We start from the raw sequence: 24,694 nt of genomic DNA, 5'->3' as shown, positions 1-24,694 counted from the left end.
AATGGAATTTGTAATTCATAACAGAGTCACTTAAAATATCAAAAATACTCCCATGTAAAGTTATATGTATATTTTAAAAGGTATAAGGGTGTATATTATATTTATATATTTTAGTCACTTTAACTATTTTAATTTTTAAATAAAGGTAATCTCGACATTTTTAAAGGTTCCGTTACGAATGATCATTTCCGTCATTTTAACACTTTAATCTAAATCATGAGAAGGTTATGTATAACTTTTGAAACCATAGAAGGGTTATGTACAAAAACATTATACCATAGGGGGGAAAAAGCCCCTCGATAAACAGTTAAAAACAACAGAATTTGTTTTAATGAGAACAAACAAAGAAACTGTATCATTTGTTTGTCTTAGAGTACTTTCGAATCTCCATTCTTCAATCTGATCTCTATTCATTCTGGTACTTGTTCAAGGAACTATCACCAATGCGGCAACTGCTGGTACAAAAATGTACATATCTGAAAGAACAACAAATCTCCAAATCAAAGTTAAGCTCACAAAAGCTCAGAAATAATTTCATCAATGCATTTATCAGAACTTCCCCCTTCACTTATTGCCTCCTTAGCCAGTTCCTTCCAACGAATTGCATTTCTTTTAATCTCATGTCCTCTTACTCCTTCCATCACTTCTGCAATGCATCTTTCCAGTTCATCACCAGAAGTAAAGCGGTTTTCATCAGCCTTAGCTACAACTCCTACCTTCCAAACTTGCTCCACAAAATGTGCATTGATTATTTGGTCTAGAAACTGCGGAATTGCCACCACCGGGACACCAAAGCTGATTGCCTCCATTGTTGAATTCCATCCACAGTGTGACACGAAACAACCAACTGCATTATGGGACAAAACTTCCAGCTGGGGACACCATGTCACTACAATTCCCTTATCTGATGTTTCCTCTTTGAAATTGCTTGGGAGTTTACCACCCAGAGAAAGTTATTGTTGCCATGCTCAAGGGCCTCAGCTATCTCTGCAATCTGTTCTACACTTAAGCTCGTTACACTGCCGTACGACACATACACAATCGAACCATTCTTCTGTTTGTTGAGCCAGTCCAGACAGGTGCCGGTGCTTGGCTTATGAATATTAAACACATAATCACGGGCACTTTCCACTCGTTTATCAAGATAAACAGATGGCACTATTAGGCCAATGGTTCTCGCGCGCCAGAATTTTGACAGCCATCTGACAACCTAAATCAACATAATTACACTGGCAAGGTTCTTTAAGCTTTTCAAAGGTTTCATCAGAAAAGGAAATGCAAACTCAATATAAGAAAATAAATCACATATGATGATGAACCACAAGTCCCTTTTGTATGTGCAGAAACTGCATCCAGTGTCGATTATAAGATGCTTTGAATCATGTACTCAGGAACAAGTATTATGAAACTTTCTGGATATCAAATACCAAAGTCGAGTTCATACGGGAGATTTCTACACTTTATCCTCGCTAGATATCATCTTAAAACTTGGCATTTGATAAAGCTAATACTGCAACAGCATAGTTACAAACAGAGGACTAAACAGGAACCGTATTGTTTCAGCACCAAGGCGCAAAATATATTCAAGGAATGTACTCAGTGTCAGTTAATATGATATGAAAAGAATCGATGAAGAGACTTACCTCTTCTTCCAACGCATTAAAGGAGTAAAAGAGGACCCAATCTGCCTTATCAAGATTATCAAATTGGCGTAATATGTGCATAATCAATGGAGGATAATGTCCTGTATCAGAACCAAGTGATGGCAAGTGGGGAGCGAAATCTTCCTAATGGATGGCAGAGCATATCTATCTATATTAATACAACCCCTAACAGGCCGAGGGAGTTCTTGAAAACTGTTGAAGATCACATCTGAATTTACTTGCAAACCAAAATTGGATAGGAAATCCGCTGGCTGATTCGCTTCCCTGTAGCAATGAGAAATCGAAGCAAAATGTGACTTATACACCAATATCTCATTGATCTCTCGCTGAACTTTCCAAAGGCAATCCGGGTATCGCAAAAGCAGGAAGAGGAACTTCTGTTCCTAACAATTCACAGTGCATTGGATAGTAAGTACCAATGGCTGCACATGATTGAGTAAAGAAGGCAGCCCTTGCAATGCCTAGCTCGGTCGCAACACTTGAAGCCCACATCATATCAGCATCATGCACGAGACACTTGATGGGGTGATCAGTATTTTCATGTTTCACAACAATTTCAGTCAACTTTTTCAAGCCACTGGCTTCAAACCTGTCAAGAAAGCCTTTAAATCCTCCAGGTCCTGCCACCCCACCGTCAGTAATGTCATCATACATTGACACGACTGAGAATAGATCAGAGGTTCGTTCCATAGTCTTGGCAGTTGATGCTGTGGTAGCTATGGTGATTTTGATTCCTTTAGAGGCCAATCTTTTAGCAAACTGCACCATTGGATTAATGTGGCCCTGTCCATGATACGGTACCACAATAACATGAGCTTTACAAACACTCTCTTTCTCCATCTCCCTGACAAATCTTCCCAAGCAGAATCCCCCTACAGAGCTCCTTTATCTCGAAGAAAATCACCTATTATAAATTGACATAAAAAAGTATGGCAGAAAAGTCAGGCAAAGAATAAAAAAAGGGGCACATAATTGTGAAACTGAGTTATCTAAAAAGCATGACTAATCTTGAAATTTACTTAGAATATTGACAAGTAAAGTGTGATATGTGTCGCGCATAATTGGTGTGGTTTGCTAAACTTGATCCCTGCATATCTAGGACTGCTTCTGGACTGTCTTCAACTTTGGAGTGAAGACGTGCTTTAGAAGATCACTAATACTGAATTTACAAATACCAATCTTGATTGCAAAATAATCAACTAAAGACGTGGCTAACCTTGAAATTTTAGTTAGAAATGATCCCTGCAATGATCTCTACTACTTCAGAACTCCTAGTTCATAGCTTACAAGAAAAATTGCTCAGGAGGCTAAGCTTCAACTCCTGCAACAAAGTTAAGAGATTAAACAAGAAGCTCACATCCAAAAAAAGAGAAGAAAAAATAATGCATAGCAATAGAAGGTTTTCAAGAAAGTTTTCAACTTTTCATCTACTCGTCTGACCAGAAATCTAATTTTGATCAAGAATAATAATAATAATAATAACAACAGTTCGAAACATGAATTCAAGGATGAAGTATATCTTACCTTCACCTGATCTGATTGAACTATAACATTAGCTCTTCAAACATCAAACTCAGACAAGTAAATATCTTCTGCAAAATTACAACTAAAATTCGTATGGATGAAATCCGGCCGAGGATATCACGGGCATCTCGCGGGAACGGAGATAATAACAAGGAAAATAACTAATGAAAATTTTATGGCCGGCCTGTCTAGATTGTCACATAAAAATGTGCTTCCAATATTGAATCCAATATTATTAGTACTAGAATTTCTTGCTTTCTTTACTTGTTTGTCTTCTCATGGAAATTTCTGACGGCAACGCTTTAGTAGTTTGTCTGATTTATGTTTTATATCGTCTGAATCCAAAAGGATATTGGTCCAAAAGATGATTCCATTTATGTTCCATTGTGACCCTCTGGGTTGGCTTTAGCGCCATATAAAATTCAACTCCGAAAATCTAGACTCTGCTTTTTTTTTTTTAAAACCCAAAGTAAACAATTGGCTCTAAATCTTGTCTTCATCCACATATGCCCTCCACCATTTTATGGATTTTGATGAATAATGTCTTCATCCACCATTTAATGATGCCTACTACCTCCTACCTCATGCAAAAGTAGTTGGTCTTTACAAAAGCACTTCTTCACTTCTTAATAGTAGTTTTTTCTTTTCTTTTTTTGATAAAAAGCAAATTTCAATCATCTAGAATTGATTTACATCTCTGCCTTAGTAGCAAGATAAACATGCATTTGAAATAACAAATTTGCAATTTAACAACAGATACATGCAGTAGATTTAAATGATGTGAAAAATACAAGAAAATTTTCTCTCTAATAAGATAAATCAGTATAGCTATCTTCTGTATATCTTCCAATCGCCAAATTTGCTAATCAATAGTTTCAAACTTCAATACTCCAATAATGATAATGAGGTCGGTTGAAATAGACCCAATACCCAAAAAAACTCGAGATCTAAAATAATTTCAGGTCAAACAATAAAATAAGGATAAAAACAGAAAATTCCCACTAGAAACTTCTAGGAAAAATAGAAAATTTTCATTAAGAACCCTAGGAGAAACAAAGGACTCTTACTCAGAAAATTAGGAGAGACTTTATTGAAAAGTACAATAAAACGAAATTTATGGGAGGGATCCCAAAAAAAGAAAGCATTTTAAGAAGACAAGAAGAAGTAGAGAGAAGTTGGAGAAAAGGAGAGGTCCATTTCTTAATAGTAGTTAATGTAACAAATCTTGAAGTCGTTAGGAAAATTATGTGGTCTTTCCAATGTTTAGAGAGTAAATTGATGATTGATAGGAATAGCAATAAAAATTAAGATGTCTATTTTTCAGATTTTCTACGATGATCACAGAGCTAATTATCAATGAAATAGTCAATTGAAATTTTGAGGAAAAAAAGATAAGTTTATATAACAAATTATGTTTTGCCTTTTCATCTTTTTTGACACAAATGCTGGGTAAAGGTACTTACCTATTTCTATTTTGTTCTTTTGGCGATAAACCAATAAAACCCAAGAATTTGAAAATTTTGATTCAGAAAAGAAAAAAGAAATAGTAGTAAATTTTAAAGATGACTTTACACCTGGGCTGTCATAAAAATGGCTCGATACTATAGGGGTGTAATATGCAATTTCCTAAAAATCACAAATCTACCGTCCTTGGTTCTCCTAAACCGCTTGCCCATTGTCAGACCTGCTGAAGCAAATCAACTCCCTCCTGTTTTCTCCTTCACTAAATCATCTATGCCATCAAATTAACTTCAAATTTCCATCAGCTTGTATCCTCATTTAGCCAGGTAATGCATTAATTTTTGTGTTTTTCCTTGTATGCTGTCCCTTATTCTTGTACTCCTATTTGCCTTGTAATACATGGATGTGCGAATTTTTTTTCCGATTCTTGATCAAAGTTTTTGTTTTTCATCGACCCTTTCACTTCAAAGGAAATGGGTCGATTTTATTTTTCTTTTTCTTTGTGTTAATATATGTAATGATGAAGGGTTCTTGTTTGAGTACAGGAAGTACTGGTTTTATAATAGAATGGCTGGACAGGAGACTGTGAAACAACTTGAGGAGTGCTCAGTTTCCAAGTAAAAATCTTTGGTTTCATGCTTCTGATTTGAGCTAATGGCTGAAATGATTTAAGTCAATCTGTATTATGCCATTATTTTGAGATGATTAGTGCAATATATTTGTTTAATCTCATTTTGATGGTTAAATTTCGGGAAAGTTATGGACCTTATATAGGTAAAATTCTATTTTGTTTTCATAAATGTGGCTAATCTCAAACTGCACCTTGATAATAGTGTTTAGAAGTTTCATGAATTGATGAACTTTGGTCTTTTTTGCATTTTTTTTCTCCATACTTGAATATACTCATGTTGAGAGAACATTTAGGTAAATTAGCAGTTGAATTGTGCTATGGTTGTCACTCTTGGAGTGATTTACATTATCCTGTTGAACTCTTTTGGCTTAAAAATCTCTGTGGAGCTTTTTATCTAGGTTTGCATATTCACTGTTTTTTATTAATATCTCAGTTTGCTTAGTCTTGACAATTACATTCTCCTGGATTCGTGATTATTGTGTGAGGATGAGTGATCTGTTTAGTCATGATGCACTTATGTAATTTTTGTGTGCGTGTGCCGAACATTTGATTAGATGCACTTGAGGTGGTAAGTCCTGGAAATTTCTTCATCAGAGTATTTTATGATTTTCTCTTTGCCATCAAATGCCTAAGGATTTAAAAAGCAAAGAGTCTGATGGGAAATCATGCCCCAGCCTCTTATAATGAGTTCTCTTCATCATAAGTTGAGCGAATAGGTGGATATGCTTCATCTGTCCTCTCATTTCTTTATTATGATTTGTTCTCTCTTTTCTTTTGAGGAACATCTTATGACATTTGACATTGTGGCACTGCAATTTCATTTATTTCCCAATTCTGGAGATTTGGAAGTTTTATCGATTTTTTGTTGATCTTAAATCCACAAGGATGATAAAGCATGTGATAGACTTAAGAGAGAGAATGTACACATACGTTGTTATCATATATAACATGTCTTTTAGTTTCTGCTGTAGAAAAGCATGGCATCTCATTGTAATCTGTTTCAGATTTTGGCAGTGGCCTGACTGCTTTGAACCCTTGTGAGGGACTATTTCTTGTCAATCTAGGCCTTTAAAAGAACTGTAGAAAAGGAAGGATCAATCACTCTTTTTAACTAATTGGGTAAGGCTAGTCTGTAAATGAGGCACTGTCGTGTTCTTTATTGTTCTTCAGTGGTAATGCAATATGCAAAAAAATTACCTATTAGCATTCCATATCAACAAACATGTAATTGCAGTAGTGCAACTATGCTGCTGTAGCTATGAATGGAATGAATTAAACCAGTGTTATTTCTGCTAGATATTAAGCTCATTTGCTTGAAACTTCTGTTAAAAAATATCTTGTCTTTATTCTGTTATATACTTAATATTGTATGACTAGTGTGTGGCTAGTGCGATTCTTTGAGTAGATTCTCCAGTTGTGACCTTGATATTACATAAACGTATGCAGTGCACTTGGTACATGGGTGTTCTCAGTTGCTGGTGCCTTGCTTGCAATTCCAGTGGGAATAAAACGAAAATCTTTGGCACCCCTTGTTTTCTTTGGCACAACAGGTACCATGCTTGATATAATCATGGGAATTAGTGCCTGTGAAAGAGAACATGCAGAACGTCAAATGAAGCTTTTGGAAGCGCAAAATGCTGCCAGTGCTGACGCCGGAGCTGAATCTTGATGGCCTTTATTGGTTTCTTTTCTTCTCCCAGCCTTCAGAAGGCAAAATGTCTGTGAATAGCTTTTCGCAAGACTAGATGGTCTTTCCTTCCCTGCAGTCACAGTACAAAAAACTCATTTGACTACAATCAGAGTTGAAAAAATTCATTTGGCTGCTGTGAATGACATGATTCTAGCTAAACTTCATTTGGCTAAATGAATCAGCGATTTCATGTTGTAACTCCCTCTCTTGGTTTGCCACATTGTGACAATAAAATGGTTGCTTCCTTGCCTGTGGTGTCTCTTGATATTTGCATTACCCCTGTTTTTACTGGCATCCCTACTCAGATAACCTGTTTTGCTTCCGCGTTCTACATATACTTTCTCTCCGTGGACATCTTAATTTCTCATTGTGTTATTTCTGGAACTGACAGCTGCTGCTTCTTAGATGCAGTATATCTAACCAAAGCCTGGTTCTTTTGTCTCGGCCTTTCTCAGAGATCCTTTGGAAGAAGCCAAGCTACGGTTGATACTTGTGCGTTTTATGCTTCTGAGTTCTCCTTCTGCCCTTTGTATACGTAAAGAACCTTGTCCTTTTCTTTCTCTCTCTCTCTTTTTTTTTTTTTTCCTTTTCTCTTCAAGCAGAGGAGGGGTGGAGGATTGGGAAGAACGAAATTTGAACCCAAAACTTCTATTTCTTGAGATTTTATCCTTGGTCACTAAACCAAAACCTCATTAGCCCTATCGAAAAGAGATGCAAACAAAGGTCTCATTTAGCAAGTGAGTTTTTTAGGTATTTGTCTAAAACTTTTATGCTCCCATTGAATTCAAGATCTTTTAGGTACAATTTCTTTTACCTTATCATCCAATCCAATCCTTTCGTGTATTTAATCAATTAATTATGATTCATAATTGCTTGTTGACATTACCAAATTAAATCACTAGAGAATGGCACTTATTCATGTTAATTGCGACAAAAATTATGCTTTTTTGTAGATACAAATTCAGGATATTATTGATCAATGGTAAGTCTCCATTCAAAAGCAAAAAAATCCAAAATACACCGAGCATTTTTTTTTTTAATAAAAAAGATTCCCCTTCCAATATAAGACAAATTAAACAACGACAAAACTCGAAATTTTCCTTCTCTATTATCTAATAGAAAAAATACATGGCATTAATCATTTTCTGTTAAAATTAATTATTAATATTACTACTATATAATGCCAGCATATATTATCTGGCGTCTGACTAACGAATCCGTCAATTTTAATTGGTCAACAAGGCTCGTCAGTTGGTGTATCACTTTCCCTCACGCGCTGGTATAGTAGGAGGAGTTGAGAGGAGGAAGATGGCGGAGGACAAGCGAGAGTCAACATCGGCGACATCACCGCTTCACCCGAACGACGCCGTTGAGGATCCCGAGGATCCTGCCAAGCCTCATTCTCCCAAGTCTCCTAACGGTTCCTCCACTCGCAAGGTCCAATTTTCACTCTCTCTCTCTCTCTCTCACACACACACACTCTCACGCTGCGTGTCTATTCTTGGCGACTTTGTTAGCTGTGGTGAATTTCTTTCTTCCTTTTTTTTGGGAGAAAAGATGTCTAAGCCAGGTTATTAATGATATTCGATTAATTTTTGACGAAAATAAAATAAGAAATTGCAGAGGGGGAAAGAAGATGCAGTTATTGTTGCGGAATGCTTATAGTAATTAAAGAAAATTGATTTTTTTATTTTTTATTTCTTTTGGGAAATGGGGTTCATGAGCATATTGAGATAAAATAGTTTTGCTTGGTTTGGTTTGGACATTATTAATGTGTTTTGACTGACGGGCATGGTAATTAGTTCATTAATGAGCGGAAATTTAGTGGATAGGTGTGTATAATGCCGTGTATATGATGCAACTAAGTTTCATTAAATTGGGTTGATTTGTTATGAGTAGTTTGATCCTATCGGATAAATAGATGTTGAATGTAATTGTGGTAAATGTGGAGAAAGCACGATTTCGATAAGTAAATCTAATTGTAATCATGACGGACGAATGATGTTTTCGATTTACTTGCTTGCCATAGTTGGATGGGAGAAGGGACCATCCGTTTTGAATGGAGGAGATGAGATGGAGACATTACACGTAGCGATAGGTGGGAATGCTGGATCTAGCTATTTTTGGCAACTTCGCCAAGGTCATTTCGCAGTATCATCGGTGGTCTGACAAGTTGAGAGAAGTTGAAATGGTCTTCAGATTCTTTTGGCTGTTTTTGTTGTGATGGCTTTGGGGTGTTAGCTGAAAATAAATCCTCAAAAGTTGATATTATAGAGAATCATGTCCAAGACTTCTGTATTTTTTTTATTTGACATGGAGTTGAATCCCTGCTATTCACGTCAATGCTTGATAGATCGTGTGAAGTGAAATATTTGCATCAGTAAGTGAAGGTGAACTCATAAAGTGATACTCACTTCAGCTATAGCTGGAAATGTTTACTCACAGTGGAATATAAAACAGGTAACCAGTAATGTCTTGATAACAGAAAAACCAAAGACAGAATGACAGTACAAACTTTTTGCAGAATATTTATCCAAATAAGTAATTGATCCATCACAATATGGACACACCTGTTGAGTAAATACTCATCTGGATTTCCTTATTAAGTGATTGTTATTTATTTGCACTGGGTAGTGGTGGACTGTATCATGCTATTTGGACATGCAGACTGCATTGTGCTCCCTAATTTTGGTTTCTATAGAACTCTTAAAATCTGAGGATAGGAAACGAAATGATTTTGTCGTCACGGTGAAGCTGGACATCAATATGGCTAATACAACAGTTAGCACTGCAGAACTGTTTATGGATGTTTTACTTATTCTTTTTCTTTTTCTTCTTGGAAATACCTATTATATCCCCATTTACAGAGGGGCTAAGTACACAATTTTCTGCTTTTTAGGTCACTTTTTAGGGTTTTCTGTAGTTCGTATTTCCTCACGACACCAGTGATACTCTTTCCAGCACATGAATTTTCACTGACTCTAGCATTTGATCAGGCTTGCTATGCAGTTTTCCAGAGCTGGGTCTCAAAGAAGTTCATGACTGGATGGTAATAGCCTTGGAGTCCACTTCTTTAGACGTAATATTTCCCCTTTGTTATTGCTGACTGTGTTTTTCTATTGTATTGCCAGTATGCTGTGTCAATCTATTTTCTTTGGCTGTAACTTCTTGATGTCAACTGTTTTTCTCCATTTTTTTTCCTGACTTTGATTTTTGGATTGCACTGATTTGGCAGTGTCGTTCTCTTCCCTGTAGCTGTTACATTTTACATCACCTGGTGGTTTATTCAGTTTGTTGATGGTTTCTTCAGTCCAATATATGAGAGGCTTGGCATTGACATATTTGGTGAGCCATCAAAGCTGTGCATGGATTTTTATTATTATGGATTTGTGTTGTGATACAATTCAATTTTTTACCATTTCACTGCCCTAGTATTGCACACGTGATAGAAGTCCTGCTTGCATGAGGGTCTTTTCTCTTTATTTTTTTTGTTTTGAAATTACATGTGCATGTGAATTAAGTTGATTTAACTAGTAACCAAATGGATTTTGAAGTTAATTAAAATAGATGTTTGTGAGAATTGAATTTTAAATCTAATTGAATTTGATAGTAGTAAAGTCATTATTTTGGAGGTTTTGTTTTTTTTGGGGGGGGGGGGGGGGGGGGGGGCGGACATAAAGCTAAGAAAGGGAACTTAAAACCCAAGGAGAAGCAATTTTGCTTTCTTTTCCTCTGGCTACTAAGATGCTTTAGTTCGCCAGGTTTGTCTCTTGCCTGCCCATGGATTCAGCAGCAATTCGAAAGGTTTCCCTATCCGGTAGACAATAGCTTGAATTCTTTTTCTTTTACCTTCTTTCATGTGAAAATTGACCAACTTCTTGATCAATTGTTTTTGTTTACTATCGAAGCCCCCATTAGATCAAAGAAACCCCCTTAGCCAAAGAACCAATAGACGTACCAGTTGGATTATTATTATTTCCCCTTTGGTGAATGGTTAACGAGATAAGTCCAGCATTCTGCATATCCTATCCTTTTTTCTCCAATTCACGTAAATTGTCCTCTCTCTTTCTCTCTCAATCTCTCTTTAGGTGAGCAGAGTGGGCAAGGGGTGTGGTGGTACACTGCAGCTACTTTTGCCTTCAAATTTGAGGACTTCCTGGTTGTATGCCCTGAAAAAACAAATGATTTTTAAAGAAGGCAAATTCTGGTGACACAAGTTTTTGGAATGTCAGAGCATTGTATATACAAATGCTAAATCAGCTGGTGGTGCAAGTCACTTGATATTTGATTACTTAGGTTGGCTGAAAGTAAAATAAATACATTGCTGGCTTGTTATTAGGAGTTTCTGTTTTTCTTTTCTCCTGCTAAATTGTATATTTTTCATTAAGGTCTGGAGCTTTAGTCTCTTCTGTATTAGAAGTTATGATCTGTCTAAAAGCTGCAACTAGTTCATTTGGGATTTCTCTTGCCCTCTTTATTTCCTGGTTGAAACATTTCTCTCTTTTTATTTCCTCATTTGGGTAATTTTACTCATTAGCAAATATCTGCTGAAATTTTAGTTTTATGAGTTTTTCACGTGTGGTGCAGGCATTGGGTTCATCACCTCAGTGATCTTCATATTCTTTGTTGGTGTATTTGCCTCATCATGGTTTGGTGCCACTGTTTTTTGGATTGGAGAATGGTTTATAAAGAAGATGCCATTTGTAAGACACTTATATTCTGCATCTAAGCAAATTAGTTCTGCAATTTCTCCAGGTAATTACTGGTATATGAAATTTGTATTTTAATCTTCTTGACTGGTAAGCTTTTTGGTGAATTTAAGAAGATGCAGAACGAGTAGTTTAGTCATGTCTGGGACTATATTCCACCCTTTTAGAGTCCAGGCAGTCTTGTTAGACTGAAAATGCTGTTATGAAGAATTGGTTGAAACAGAAATTGAGTTAACATGAACCAATAATTTTAGCTGTATAGTTTTTCTTTTTGCTTTAAATGCTGACTGATTAAAAAAATTCCATGTTGATATTTTCCGTGTAAATTACATTTGTCGATTGTTGCTTTTAAAAGGCTATTATAATCTTCAATACCCGGTAGATGTCAGGCTCTTGTTAGTAGCAAGGGCCATTATGTCATTTTTGTGGCTGTTAACAGGAGAGAAACTACTTCTATTAATTCAGACAAAGTTGGGCAACCAGTTAAAGATCTTCTGTAATGATGATGAATTGTTTTTGTCTTTGATAGGTTTCCCGTTGTGATTTAGGATGAGATCTCAAAGTCATCAGGTTTCCAGATCTGTGTGTATTCTGAGATCTAATAATAAGGTTATGTATGGGTAGCAAGCAAATTTTGTGTGTAGAGAAAATATAATTTCTTAAAGTTACTAGATTTGCTTCTCTCTCTCTTTTTGAGGACCATGGACATAACTTCAAGGTGACTCTTTCTCCCAAGCAATCGTCATCTGGAATCTGAATCCCAACCAGTGGGGGTATAACAAGTAACGAGACATTGTGCCACTCCTAGATTGCTGATTAGCTTGCAAATCAGATACTTAATTAGCATCCTATTATCATAATTGGCATATAATCCCTATTGCACCTAAGATGACGTTCCTTTTGTTGAATTGCCTGCACAAAGTTTCACCCACATATTTGATCAAATTATTGCAACTGATGAACTATTCTTGCTTTGGAAACTAGATTTCTAGTTTCAGTCATCTTTGTATGACCAATGCTCAAAAGATGGTGCATTTTCCTGTGAATAAAGTTGGAATCTCTTTCTCATTTTGGTTTTTCTTGCTTGCTAAAATAGTTTGTTTCTTCCCTGTGTGCATATGGTGTACATTAACCCATGGCTTTTCTTTTTGTCAGACAAAAATACTACTGCTTTCAAGGAGGTAGCAATCCTTCGTCATCCTCGTGTTGGTGAATATGTGTTTGGCTTTATCACATCATCTGTAATACTTCAGGTGCTTGGCATATGTTCCTCCTGATTAGTATCTGAACTTGTTCTTGAAGATGCCATACTTGAGGTGTACTTCACTTGTAGATTATGCATTCTCAAATAGCTTATTGTGTAATATACATGGCAATTTTGTGATTGCATCTGTTAGAAGACAGCCTGTACATTCTGATACTGCTGGGGCTTCTCGATGTTTTTTGGTTCTGTACCAGAATGATCTTCATTATATCTGGATTGCACGTCTTATTATTATTGCAGGGTAACTCTGATTTATATGAAAATGAAGCAAGTGACCTTTATCTTGAAATGATTATGAGATCCATTTTTAGTACAGATATTGTTATCAAAATGAAGAAGATTATCAGTTACTGTTTTTCCCAAGTTCTTTGGGGCTTAAATTCATAATTGGAGTATTGGCACAGTATATAACTGGGAAGTTACAATACTTGCAATATACAACGCTTTAGTGGAATTGTTCTTTTGAGTAACTTGATCTTCAAAAAGTAACGTCTGTCAATTGTGATTGCTTTTGTTTTGTTCTGATCAAGATTTGTTTGATTGCAGAGGGATAGCGGGGATGAAGAATTATGTAGTGTTTATGTGCCAACAAATCATTTGTACATAGGGGACATATATCTGCTCAACTCTAAAGAGATCATAAGGCCAAATTTGTCTGTCAGAGAAGGCATAGGTATGCTTCTTCTTTGGTTTTACAGTTTCACAAATTAAAACCCATCTGTTACGGTTAAGTATAGATGCCATACTGAGTCATTCTTCTTTGTGTTTCAGAGATCATTGTTTCAGTCGGAATGTCAATGCCTCAGGTGATCTCTTCCATAGAGAGGATCCCTCACCTGAACGACAGGATACCTATCAGCCGGATGATGTAGAAGGTTTATTGTCCTTGATGCGTGTAATACTTTACTGTTCCCTATCAGGTTTAGGACATGGTTGGTTGCTTTTGTGATTAACTCTAGTCCTCCGAGTCTGATTAGATGAGTAATGGGGGACATGAGGGAATTCTTTACATCCTGGCATCATAAAGTTTAGCAATTTCATAGTTGAAGAATGTGCTCTATCTTGGCCTCTGCCATGGCATGCTGGGGTGGTTATATTAGGACAATACACAATAGTGCGTATAGATGTATTCTTTCGACATGTAAATACTCCGAGAAGAGCATGGAGTTGTCATATTTGTCATCCCTATGTTTCTGTTGCTTCTTTAAACCCCCTCCCCCCCCCCCCCCCACACCCACAAACTGTTATTAAATTTTAACAGATGCATTCTTGTTGCTAGTCTTGTTATACCTTGTGCCAGAAAATATGACTGTTTCTTGGTTATTCATCATGGTAGAAAATCTTTGCACGCACTCGAGTTTTAACAGTTAGTTTTCCCTTGGTTAAAAAAACCCCGAGGGCTGTGTGTGTGTGGGGGGTTAAGTGAAGGCAAAAATCAGTGAGAATCGCACTAATGGAGAAATTTGTATTTCCCATGTTATTATCAGACCGTCAGTGAATTGAAGTAGCGGTAGTAGGCCTAAAACAACAGCGTGGAAAGTGACAAGAGCACACCGTGCTTGAGTTGGAATTCTTCATACTTTTGTATTGCACTTCATAGTTTTCCCAGTGTGATTGCGACATTTAAACGTTCCACATTTTGCATATGCATCGAACTGATTGTCGAAGCCCAAAACAGAATGGACTGTTTTCTCGGTTGTATTGCACCAATTGAATCAAGCACCTTCAAATTTATGCTAGCGGCCACAATTGCACGCAGCTGGAGTAGCTCAGTTGGTTAGAGCGTGTGGCTGTTAACCACAAGGTCGAAGGTTCAAGCCCTTCCTCTAGCGGTCACGGTCCGATATTTTTCCCATTTTTCCTTATCCATTCATCCTTAAAGGGTTGCTCCCAGAAAGCATTATTGTGCTTTAATTTTTCATTCTTTAACTTATGTGCATTATATGGACAACTTTATGCAGAAGGAAAAATAGAAAATTTTCAGTCGATTAAATATTTTCTCCTTCAGCCGCTGACTTATGTGTATCGTACAGGCAACTCTATGCAAAAGAAACAATAAGGAAAAATAGAAATCTACAAACAAGTATTGTACGGCTAGTTCATTTTTTATCCTATTGTTGCGTCCAAAATCTTCTGTGACTACAAGGGAAAATAATTAAGAGTTTCAAAAGTACCATTAATCCTCTAAGACAACTTTAATGAGTCTGCATCACAGATCGGAAAATGGAGATATGCTTTGAGGTTTCATTATTAACAAAGCTATTCTAAAGTGCGAACTTACACTATGCTCCCAAGCTTCTTTACGCAAACACAAACCAATAGAGCTGCTACTCACTTTTCAGATGTCATTCATTTCAGTATCACATTTAGGTCAACACAGTAATTACAAGTTACAACCTTTCTCAGTTATTAGTAAATATACATGGCAAGTTGAAAGTCTTTCTTTTTTCTGCCAGAAAATAGGGCTTGATCACAACTTAATAAAACGAATAGATACAATTTGCATGGACCTCGAAGATAAGCAACCAACTAACTGCACTTTGGGATCTACTCTGAAGAAATGGATAGATACAGCACTCAGTGGCTAAATGAATCAGCGTCTACGTTGAGCTGTTGGCGGTAGCTTCTCCGAAGGGCCACAGGGAAGCTTCTGTCCAGTTTCTCGCTCAATTCTGCTCTTCAGCTCCCTAAGTATTTTGATCTGACCAAGCTTTTCAGGAGATAGTTTGTCCCAGTAAATCCCTAGAGGCACCCATAAAAATTTGTTTAAAACCATTCTGTGCAACGAATAAGATTACTTTAAGACTTGTGCCAATATTTGTCAACTGTGTCCTTGCAATATAATCACAAAAACTTCCTGTTTCCTTTCCATACAAACACAAAGGTTTTCCACATATTAGTTCAAGCAATCCCGCTCCACTCCACACTTCATATTGGTTCATGAATTTACTTGCTATGATATAATTGCCATGGAAGAACCATAATCATATTAGACAGAAAGTCGTTAGTACATGGTCCACTAACCTTGAGGCTTTGGGATGGGAGTATTGGTGCATATGATCTTTGTTGGTGTGCATATGATGTCAACTGGCACATCATGAATTAACAGCTTCTCAACTGGAATATCATCTACAAGTTGTTCATCATGGACTGCAATTGGTCCATTCATCAACATAGTATCAAACAGAAAAAGTGATTTAAATTGCAGTACAAAGTAAAGCAATGATTATATCCTCACACAAAACACAAATAGCGACAATTGTCCAATTGATTGATTATTTGTCATGATAATTCAATCTCAACAACTTGATCTTCAAAAAAGATTTAAGTGGCATATATAATTAGAATTCTCTTTCCTGACGAGACAAGAGAAATCAGATAAAACAATAAATAAATAAACAAATAAAACAAGGGTCAGACAGAGGTACAATCAAATGCACTAGGCACTGCCTCCACACTATGTGAGAGAGAGAGAGAGAGAGAGAGCTCCAGAAGCCCAATGAACAAGATTCTACACTAGGAGGTCTAAGAAAAATGTGCATGTAGAATGATTAGTAGCAATAACTGCAATTGCATGTGGTAAACCCATGAGCCCTGAAAGAATAAGTGGCGGTACATCAAGTTCACACTCAAAAATCTATGTTTATAAGCCAATTTTGTAATGTGGTTTGCATCACAGAAGAAAATTTATCGCAAGCAGTGACTTGTGACTTGTGAACTTCCTGATAAAGAAAATGGATGTTTGTAGTAGGGATAGGAGGATGGTTACCAGATGTAACAATTGGAGTTGAGTCATCAATTGCTCCCATGTAACGCAGCATACCATATTCAAGTTCAGCAAAACCCTGCCCAAAATCTTTGCTTAGAAACATCACCTTTGTCCTTGCATAAAAACACGGAAGTTTTAAGAAAATACTTCAAGAAATCACAATCATGTTGCCAATTATGGAATCTCAGGATTCCCGAGTATCAATCAATGCCAATTATGTCCAAAAGTTTCATCATGTTGCCTATGAAATCTCAGGATTTCCCAGTATCTATCAGTGCCAATTATGTCCAAAAGTTTCATGTGCTTAGAGAATGACTACTAAACTGGGCAGATGTCCTAAAATGATAGAATTTACAAGTGTTTCTTTGTGTAAAGTAAGAGCATAAACTTAGACAAATTATCACAAAGCAACACAATAAGTTTAGTGATGGGACCCAAACAAAAACAATTCAAAAAAGGCAACTGCAATAAAAATGATAATATCGGACTCTGTAAGAGAAGCCATGCAAATCAATTAAACTACAACCATAATTTACTGCAATACAGAAAATCAAAACATATATCTAATTTGATGCCTGAACCAACGATTATGTCATCATACAGCCAATCACTGATTCGGTCCTGACAAGCTATTCCTCCTACTATAAGACTTCATGATAGAAAGCAGAAGCTAAACCCTCGAAAATTTTGAGATGCATAATCTCTTTAAAGGCAGGAATAAGTTTATTTTGCTAAGTAAAAGAATTAGTTTACCAAATTATCTTCAAATTAACTTAAAAGAGCAGCATAACTAATTATACAGGTTCTACACTCTTGCAGGCGTTATACTATTGATACTATGTAGAGTTCAATCTTCTCAAGGTTGGCCCTCTAACCCAGACTTTGCTTAGCAACATAAACAACGACAGTCAAACTATTAAATTCTTATACCTCACCCTTGCCAAGGCGTGCACCTGTCTTTGGGTCAACAGCAACAGAGCCAATTACAATTAGATCCACCTTAATCTTCTCGTCCAATCCGATAGCCCTTCCATATTTGGCAACACCAACCGAAGTGCATGCCTCTTTGATGGTGCTAGAGCTTAACATTTGAGATTCAAGTATGGAGAAAAAACCAGTCCTTAGGCGGGGCTGAGGAGTCAGCAGCTTCTTTCCAGCTGAGATGCAAATGTTTGTTTGAAAAAAAAAATTGGCGAAATTACTTCCAACAGTTATTGATTCTATTCTGGTTTTTCATGACACTCAACACATATGCATGCAAAATCTACAGAGTCTAACCAAGCTCTAGTACAAATTTTAGTCGAGTGCAAGACTGAATTTTAACCACACTGGAATTAAAATTTTTCAAAAACTCGAGATTCAGCTGAAAATCAACTTGACAAGGAAAACAGAATCTTTCTTGCATTTCAGGCTTCAGGCTAATCCGAGGATATTGAGCAAAAAATAAGCTTTTGAAGTTAGTTAAAGAAATAACTTCAGCTGCAGTATATTTCTTTGAGGTATACATAGTTCATTAAACTTTTATTTGTCCCAAACTAGAAATCATATACATAGATGAATAGAATGCAATGCATTTCAGGAATAGTCTTGGGTACTTAATTAAAAAAGTGAGCACTGGAACCCATAATAAATTAAACAAGAAATTTGCTCCAGATAAATACCATTATCGAGTAAACACAAAAAATGATAAAACTAACCGTTAAGAGTGAGAAACCTGACTTGCTTCTGAGGTGTATCTGGATTCACTTTCACGCATTTTGCCATTTTAAACTCCTCCAATTCACTTAACTGCCAGAATCCCATTTCCAAATTATTCTTAGAACCAAATAAAATAATAAATCCTTCATCATCAACCCCCAAAACAAAGGAGCAAAAAATAAAAATCCAAAAATTTACTCTTTTAGCAGCAACCCTTTTCCCATTATTGCTAAAAATAATCAACGAATATATTTACATTAATCAATTAAAACAAATTGTGCAAAAAATAAATAAAAGGAAAAATAAAAATGTCAGCTTTACTAGCACATGAGTAGAAGCTTCTACTTTATTAGCAGCAATGTGGGCTCCAACGAAGTTGGGGATCCGATGATGGACGGGTCTAGGGAACTGGGCTATGTTTTGGGCCTCCATTGACTCCCAGACCCGATTTCGGATCACCCATTTCCAAGCTTTCGGGTCGGATTCATCTTGAGTTTCTTTCTGGGAGGTTTCAGCCATGGCTTTTCGGGCTTCGGCGTCACGGCTAAGACGGTCAGCCTCATATGCTGCGGTGTCGAACCCGACGTCGTTTTTCCGAGCTGAGTGTGTTATTTTACTGTTATGGGACTCCAGTTTGATTGAGAAATGGCGATTTTCTGGGAGCGAGAAGGGGAGAAACTGTCTGGAAATAAGGGCGTGTTTGGGGATGAATGGAAGTAAAGAAGAAATTTGGAGCACGTATGCTCCCATTGGAAAATAATTTAGGAAGCTGACTTGGTAGGATTTTCTTTCACTTTGTTTTCTTTTCTTTTTTTTTTGGTTGTTGTAATGCGCTATCCTATTCCTGGTAATTTATTTAAGTCAGAAATGCAATTTTTGGTCCCAAATGTTTGGCCTACGTATTAAATTGGTCTATAATATTCCGATCAGAACAAATTTGGTTTCTTAAAATTTTCAACGGTCAAAATCAAATTAACATTAGTCAACAATTTTAAGAGAGATTTCAAATCTTATAAGAGAAAACTCGTTTTACGATTGAACCAAAGACTAAAACTTCATGAACCTAACAAAAGTTGTTAGCGTCTTGAATCAGAAAGTCTAGTGTGCTTGAGACGAACAAACTGGATTGTAATGTGAAGTACTCATTTGTTGATACTTCAATAACACATGAGTTGATGAAAACAGAACGAGGAACAGGTTGAAGCTTAAACTCTACTGTATATTACTCTCTACCAGCCAACACAATGTTCAATTTAAAGACCAATACACACCATTGCCGTCTATTATCAAGCTGCCTACTCATGAACAAAAATGAATGAAGTTAATGCACAATGATCATTGATCTAAGGTTGAAAGCAAAACTGCATGCTTGGAAGTTTCCTCCAACAGACAATATCAAGACAGGCGAGGGGCAAAGGATAATTGCAGTGCACTAGTTTTTTGGTAATTTGAACGTGGCGGCTGCACTAATTGGAAGTGGAATCATGATTCACGGGTGCCTTTCTAAGGCCCTTAATTTGTTACTACTACAATTCTATCTGTTCTGATGTTGTCTTTTGAAAAATTCGTGATTTACCTAATGTTGGTGCAGTTATAGCTCTTTGACCTGTAATAACAAAGCCAAAACTATCTGAGATAAAAAGCAGTGTACCGCAAAAAGGGCTTCAATAAACTCACTGTCCATTGAGCGGCCTAAAAGTACATGAAATGAAGTCTTGATTACACACTGAGACTAACCATTTCTAGAAAAGGAAATAGTACAGTGCTCCAATCACTTGTTTGACGTTGTTTAAGTATCTATAAATACCATTTTAGAGTAGTTCAACTGATAACTGGAAGCCTTAAGTTGCTTGTTTTATGAGGATCTGAATTCTGAAGTATACCAAAGTCCTGAATGGATAAGCATTTCTGCTCCCAATTTATGTTTCTAGGCCTACTTTTAACCCCATTCTTTCCAAAACTTGCACCTTTGCATTTCACCACTCTAAGACCAAATGCAACAGCAAGAGAAGTTGCCCATGAAAATGAAGTTGTTGCTTTGCTGAAGTGGAAAGCCAGCCTTGATGTAAACAGCCAATCACTCCTCTCAAGCTGGGATTCGAATGGAAGCAACCCTTGTAATACTTGGATCGGCATTCGCTGCAATAAGGCTGGAAGAGTTGGCTATGTTGAGCTCAGTGATTTTGGTTTAAGAGGTAGATTGCATGATCTTGATTTCTCATCCTTGAACCATGTAGTTTACCTTGACATGTCTAATAACTCTTTATACGGCACCATTCCCTCAAATATCGGTAACCTTTCTAAGCTCTACTATCTTGATCTGGCTCTCAACTTCCTTTTAGGACCGATTCCACCAGAAATAGGTTTACTAACAAATGTTTGGTATTTCAGCCTGTACCATAATAACATCACAGGTTCGATTCCCCAACAAATTGGATTACTAAGGACGCTTGTTACATTTGACTTGGGATTCAACTATATCACAGGAATCATTCCCAGCTTCATTGGAAACCTCACTCATCTCTACTTTCTTGCCCTGCCTAATAATGGGCTTTCAGGATGCATTCCTTCCACCATTTTTTCAAACCTGACAAATCTCCAGTATTTGTATCTCTACAGCAATCAATTATCTGGTCCAATCCCTGGTGAAGTTGGCATGGTAAGGTCTCTTCGGGATCTTGAGTTGGCCGACAACCATCTAACTGGTCAAATCCCAGCATCTATAGGGAATTTGAGCAACTTAATTGACCTAATTCTTCGTGTAAACCAATTATCAGGACTCATACCTGAAGAAATTGGCAAGCTACACTCCATGCTTGATCTTGAATTAGGTGCTAACAATCTAGAGGGTAATATTCCCAGCTCCATTGGCAATTTGGGACGATTGGAATACTTGAGCCTTTACGACAATAAGTTTACAGGCAAAATCCTGAGTAGCCTGAAAAATTGTACTAGGTTATACAGAATTGATCTTAGAAGCAACGAATTTTCTGAAAACATATCACAAAATTTTGGCATGTATTCGAATTTAAATTACATTGACTTGAGTGATAATAGTTTCTATGGGGAACTGTCTGTAACATGGGGTCATTGTCGGAACTTGACTGGCTTCAAGGCCTCCAACAACAATCTTTCAGGGAAGATACCAGATGAGATAGGAGGGGCATCTCAATTGGAAGTGCTAGATCTCTCCTCAAATCGATTAACTGGGAGAATACCCCAAATTTTTGTCAAGTTCATTTCACTGTTGGACCTAAGGTTGAATAACAACAAACTTTCAGGGGATATTCCATCAACAATTGGCAAGTTGTCTAAACTTCTACATCTTAATTTGGCCGAGAATAACCTTAGTGGTCCAATTCCCCCAGAAATAGGAGAGTGCAAAGAGCTATTGGACTCGAACCTGAGCCAAAATGCACTTAATGGAAAAATTCCTTTCCAGATTGGAGAAATGAATTCTCTGGAAACTCTCGATCTCAGCCACAACATGCTGATTGGTGAGCTACCACAGCAGTTGGGAGAACTAAAGAGCTTTCAGATAATGAATTTCTCACATAATGAGCTGTCAGGTTCGGTACCTTCAAGCTTTAGCCAATGTTTGAGCTTGGTTTTGGTTAATATATCGTACAACCAATTGGAGGGTCCTCTTCCCAACATTGCAGCATTTCGGAAAGCCCCATTTGATGCCTTGAGGAATAACAAAGATTTGTGTGGCGATGTTGCTGGCTTGAAAGCTTGCCCTCGATCAGGAAGTAATCAGGTCAACAAAAGCAGCAGCAAAGCAAAGACAATGTTGATTGTATTTCCGACGCTGGGAACCATGCTTTTCTGTGTTTTGCTTCTTTTTGTTGCACTAACACGTAAGAGCAGTAAAGCAAGAACTGAGTCCGGCTGTGACCGAAATAAAGATCCGTTTGCAATATGGAGCTTTGATGGAAAGATGGTGTATAAAGACATCGTCAAAGCAACAGAGGACTTCAGTGCCCACTACTGTATTGGAGTAGGAGGAAATGCAAGTGTTTTCGGGGCTGAAATGCCAAATGGTCAAATTGTTGCCGTGAAAAAGCTCCATACACAAGAAAATATTGGATTGAGCAGTCCAGAAGGTTTTAGGAATGAAATACTTGCATTAACGGAAATAAGGCATCGCAGTATTGTGAAGCTTTATGGATTCTGTTCACATGCACTGCATTCATTCTTGGTGTACGAATTCTTGGAAGGAGGAAGCCTATTAGACAGACTCAGTAGCGATGAAAAGGCTATGAATTTGAAATGGATCACAAGGATTAGAATTCTTACAGATGTAGCAAATGCACTGTTCTATATGCATCATGACTGCTCACCTCCCATAATCCATCGAGACATATCAAGCAAGAATGTGTTGTTAGACTCTGAAAACGTGGCTCACATCTCTGATTTTGGCTGTGCAAGGTTCTTGAAACCTCACTCATCTAATTGGACAACATTTGCTGGAACCTATGGTTATGCAGCTCCAGGTAAGTTCATTGTACTGCTCAATCACCTCAAACTTATCAGTTTTTTATTTCTGTCTGGATTGAACCCTAAAGAAGTGCTACAACAGTTCATGAGTATTAATTTCGATCCAAACTTTCTGACAAGGTTCTGAGTCCACAATAGTGCTTGATAATCAAGTTGGCCATTTCATTATTCTTTCTATAAGCTTACTCTTCATCAGTCCACACCTTAGCTAAAACTATACTCTTCATCAGTCCACACCTTAGCTAAAACTATTGAAGAATTATTGGTAACCTACACAATTAATAGGCAACAAAAAGATAAGTTCACAACTCAAAAGTTAATGCAATTTGTATAGATTTGGCATAGGAGACATCGAAAATCAGTCAGCGCTCTTAACATGAATGTATAACGTAGCTAAGTTGTATATATTTATTTTCAGCCCAAAGTCGATTTGATTTGCACCCATTTAGCATATCGTTTAAGTTTGTTTATCTTTCTCCTCTTTGTTTAATGTCTTTTTTTTTTTCGCTTTTCCTTGGTAATTTGTAGAACTTGCTTACACAATGGAAGTCACTGAGAAATGTGATGTATATAGTTTTGGAGTTCTAGCCCTTGAAGTGATTGTGGGGAAGCATCCAAGCGACCTAATTTCCATTTTACTATCAACACCATCATCAATGCCAAAGCCAAAATCTCTTGACATAATGCTGAAAGACGTCTTGGACAAAAGAATTCCTCCACCTACCCTACAAGAGGCTGAAGATGTGGTACTAGCTGCAAAACTAGCAATTGCATGTGTTCATACAAGTCCCCAGTTTCGGCCGACGATGCAACAAGTTTCTGGACACATATCAAGAAAAAAATCAGCTTCCAAGAGCCTGTCCCTTGTTACACTAAGTGAACTGTTATATTCCTGAGTACTTGTGCATTTTATAACTTGTATCAACACCATATGGGGAGACATGGGGAAAATCTTATGTTTGTCCTGCATTTCCTGCTGGTTCTGGTAATTGGGATTATCCGAAAAAGAGGAATAGCAATTTGGTTGAATTACATTGATATTTTGCACTAACCTTCTTTCTTGACATTCCATTATATTAGTACTTAAATTTTTCTGGCAATAGCTTCATTTTTTTTATTACTAACAAGTTTAGATGTTACGTCAGAGTTTTTAATGAATTTGACAAACCAAGATTACGCCACTAATCCCAACAAAAATACCATAAAAAAAAAAACTAAAGGCATCATCAAGCACCAATTACTTCATAAAACTAGTAGATCTTTTGCAATTTCTTTTGTAATGGAAGGATATACAGGATCAATCAATCACAAGAAGGCTCAAAGTAAAACATGATAAAACACCACATAAAAATACAGGAAGTATCTCCAATTAGTCAAACTTTAGAGGGGGTAACTGCAATTTATCCAAATTGAAAAGAAGGGTTTATACGTTTTCCTCTGATCACATTGCCTCTATAGCCGCCAGGCCACAACTCTGATGAAGATCTTCTCCTATTAAACCCCTCCCGCGATCCGAATGAAGAGAACCCTTTTCCTCTCAAAGGATATCCTGCGAAACCCTCTTGCAGATCCTCTTGATTTCTCCTATAACCTGCTCTGATTTAGCAATTAATCTTTGGTTTCCCTCAGTATATGGGAAAAAATGGGCAATACTTATTTGGGACAAATTCCTTTTTTTTCTGGTTGTTGAAAAATTAAGATATGCAAAGGAAATGGATGATGATAATCTCTAAAATGTGCAAACGCAGCACCATATTGCTTGTGGTGCAGTGAGCGGCACTTTC

At 36.9% G+C, this 24,694-nt stretch overlaps 5 protein-coding genes and 1 non-coding gene across 6 annotated transcripts; 4 read left to right on the top strand and 2 right to left on the bottom strand.

Annotated features, from left to right (window-relative positions):
- Positions 1 to 889: 889 nt before the first annotated feature.
- LOC113750695 (flavonol 7-O-beta-glucosyltransferase UGT74F1-like) lies at positions 890 to 2,504 on the bottom strand. The gene is made up of 4 exons (XM_027294644.1): positions 2,081 to 2,504; positions 1,891 to 1,928; positions 1,644 to 1,787; positions 890 to 1,210 (listed from the first exon to the last, which is right to left on the bottom strand). The coding sequence occupies exons 1-4, from the start codon at positions 2,502 to 2,504 to the stop codon at positions 890 to 892; spliced, it is 927 nt and encodes a 308-aa protein (XP_027150445.1).
- A 2,344-nt stretch (positions 2,505 to 4,848) lies between these two features.
- Positions 4,849 to 7,220, top strand: LOC113749399. Its single transcript, XM_027293124.1, has 3 exons — positions 4,849 to 4,975; positions 5,195 to 5,266; positions 6,727 to 7,220. Exons 2-3 carry the CDS (start codon positions 5,217 to 5,219, stop codon positions 6,947 to 6,949), a joined length of 273 nt encoding a protein of 90 aa, XP_027148925.1. The 5' UTR covers positions 4,849 to 4,975; positions 5,195 to 5,216; the 3' UTR covers positions 6,950 to 7,220.
- Positions 7,221 to 8,192: 972 nt separating this feature from the next.
- Positions 8,193 to 14,125, top strand: LOC113749699 (protein LIKE COV 2-like). The gene is made up of 7 exons (XM_027293525.1): positions 8,193 to 8,407; positions 9,967 to 10,019; positions 10,206 to 10,315; positions 11,558 to 11,725; positions 12,835 to 12,932; positions 13,490 to 13,616; positions 13,715 to 14,125. Exons 1-7 carry the CDS (start codon positions 8,279 to 8,281, stop codon positions 13,813 to 13,815), a joined length of 786 nt encoding a protein of 261 aa, XP_027149326.1. The 5' UTR covers positions 8,193 to 8,278; the 3' UTR covers positions 13,816 to 14,125.
- Positions 14,126 to 14,701: 576 nt separating this feature from the next.
- Positions 14,702 to 14,775, top strand: TRNAN-GUU. The gene has a single exon. It is a non-coding gene; the product is annotated as a tRNA-Asn (tRNA).
- A 487-nt stretch (positions 14,776 to 15,262) lies between these two features.
- LOC113749339 (5-formyltetrahydrofolate cyclo-ligase-like protein COG0212) lies at positions 15,263 to 19,195 on the bottom strand. The gene is made up of 6 exons (XM_027293037.1): positions 18,756 to 19,195; positions 18,410 to 18,500; positions 17,643 to 17,869; positions 16,713 to 16,788; positions 15,968 to 16,093; positions 15,263 to 15,685 (listed from the first exon to the last, which is right to left on the bottom strand). Exons 1-6 carry the CDS (start codon positions 19,158 to 19,160, stop codon positions 15,537 to 15,539), a joined length of 1,074 nt encoding a protein of 357 aa, XP_027148838.1. The 5' UTR covers positions 19,161 to 19,195; the 3' UTR covers positions 15,263 to 15,536.
- Positions 19,196 to 20,304: 1,109 nt separating this feature from the next.
- Positions 20,305 to 23,806, top strand: LOC113750694 (MDIS1-interacting receptor like kinase 2-like). Its single transcript, XM_027294643.1, has 2 exons — positions 20,305 to 22,906; positions 23,439 to 23,806. Exons 1-2 carry the CDS (start codon positions 20,305 to 20,307, stop codon positions 23,804 to 23,806), a joined length of 2,970 nt encoding a protein of 989 aa, XP_027150444.1.
- Positions 23,807 to 24,694: the final 888 nt, after the last annotated feature.

The sequence above is a fragment of the Coffea eugenioides genome, chromosome 10 (genome assembly GCF_003713205.1).
Source record: "Coffea eugenioides isolate CCC68of chromosome 10, Ceug_1.0, whole genome shotgun sequence".
In the NCBI taxonomy this organism is placed as follows: Eukaryota; Viridiplantae; Streptophyta; class Magnoliopsida; order Gentianales; family Rubiaceae; genus Coffea; species Coffea eugenioides.
The sequence above is the reverse complement of the archived record's forward strand: the minus strand, read 5'-3'. Positions and strand labels throughout refer to the sequence as shown.

Excerpts from the sequence above, each read along its gene's own strand:
- LOC113750695 (XM_027294644.1), bottom strand. The coding sequence starts at position 2,504 with ATGGAGAAAGAGAGTGTTTGTAAAGCTCATGTTATTGTGGTACCGTAT. Across the intron at positions 1,788-1,890 it reads GGATTTCCTATCCAATTTTG|GAAGATTTCGCTCCCCACTT; the intron begins GTTTGCAAGTAA and ends GCCATCCATTAG. Across the intron at positions 1,211-1,643 it reads TTAATGCGTTGGAAGAAGAG|GTTGTCAGATGGCTGTCAAA; the intron begins GTAAGTCTCTTC and ends ATGTTGATTTAG.
- LOC113749399 (XM_027293124.1), top strand. The coding sequence starts at position 5,217 with ATGGCTGGACAGGAGACTGTGAAACAACTTGAGGAGTGCTCAGTTTCC. Across the intron at positions 5,267-6,726 it reads GAGGAGTGCTCAGTTTCCAA|TGCACTTGGTACATGGGTGT; the intron begins GTAAAAATCTTT and ends AAACGTATGCAG.
- LOC113749699 (XM_027293525.1), top strand. The coding sequence starts at position 8,279 with ATGGCGGAGGACAAGCGAGAGTCAACATCGGCGACATCACCGCTTCAC. Across the intron at positions 8,408-9,966 it reads ACGGTTCCTCCACTCGCAAG|GCTTGCTATGCAGTTTTCCA; the intron begins GTCCAATTTTCA and ends GCATTTGATCAG. Across the intron at positions 13,617-13,714 it reads GTCTGTCAGAGAAGGCATAG|AGATCATTGTTTCAGTCGGA; the intron begins GTATGCTTCTTC and ends TTTGTGTTTCAG.
- LOC113749339 (XM_027293037.1), bottom strand. The coding sequence starts at position 19,160 with ATGGGAGCATACGTGCTCCAAATTTCTTCTTTACTTCCATTCATCCCC. Across the intron at positions 17,870-18,409 it reads CAGGTTTCTCACTCTTAACG|CTGGAAAGAAGCTGCTGACT; the intron begins GTTAGTTTTATC and ends TTTGCATCTCAG. Across the intron at positions 15,686-15,967 it reads TCCCATCCCAAAGCCTCAAG|GGATTTACTGGGACAAACTA; the intron begins GTTAGTGGACCA and ends GGGTGCCTCTAG.
- LOC113750694 (XM_027294643.1), top strand. The coding sequence starts at position 20,305 with ATGGATAAGCATTTCTGCTCCCAATTTATGTTTCTAGGCCTACTTTTA. Across the intron at positions 22,907-23,438 it reads CTATGGTTATGCAGCTCCAG|AACTTGCTTACACAATGGAA; the intron begins GTAAGTTCATTG and ends GGTAATTTGTAG.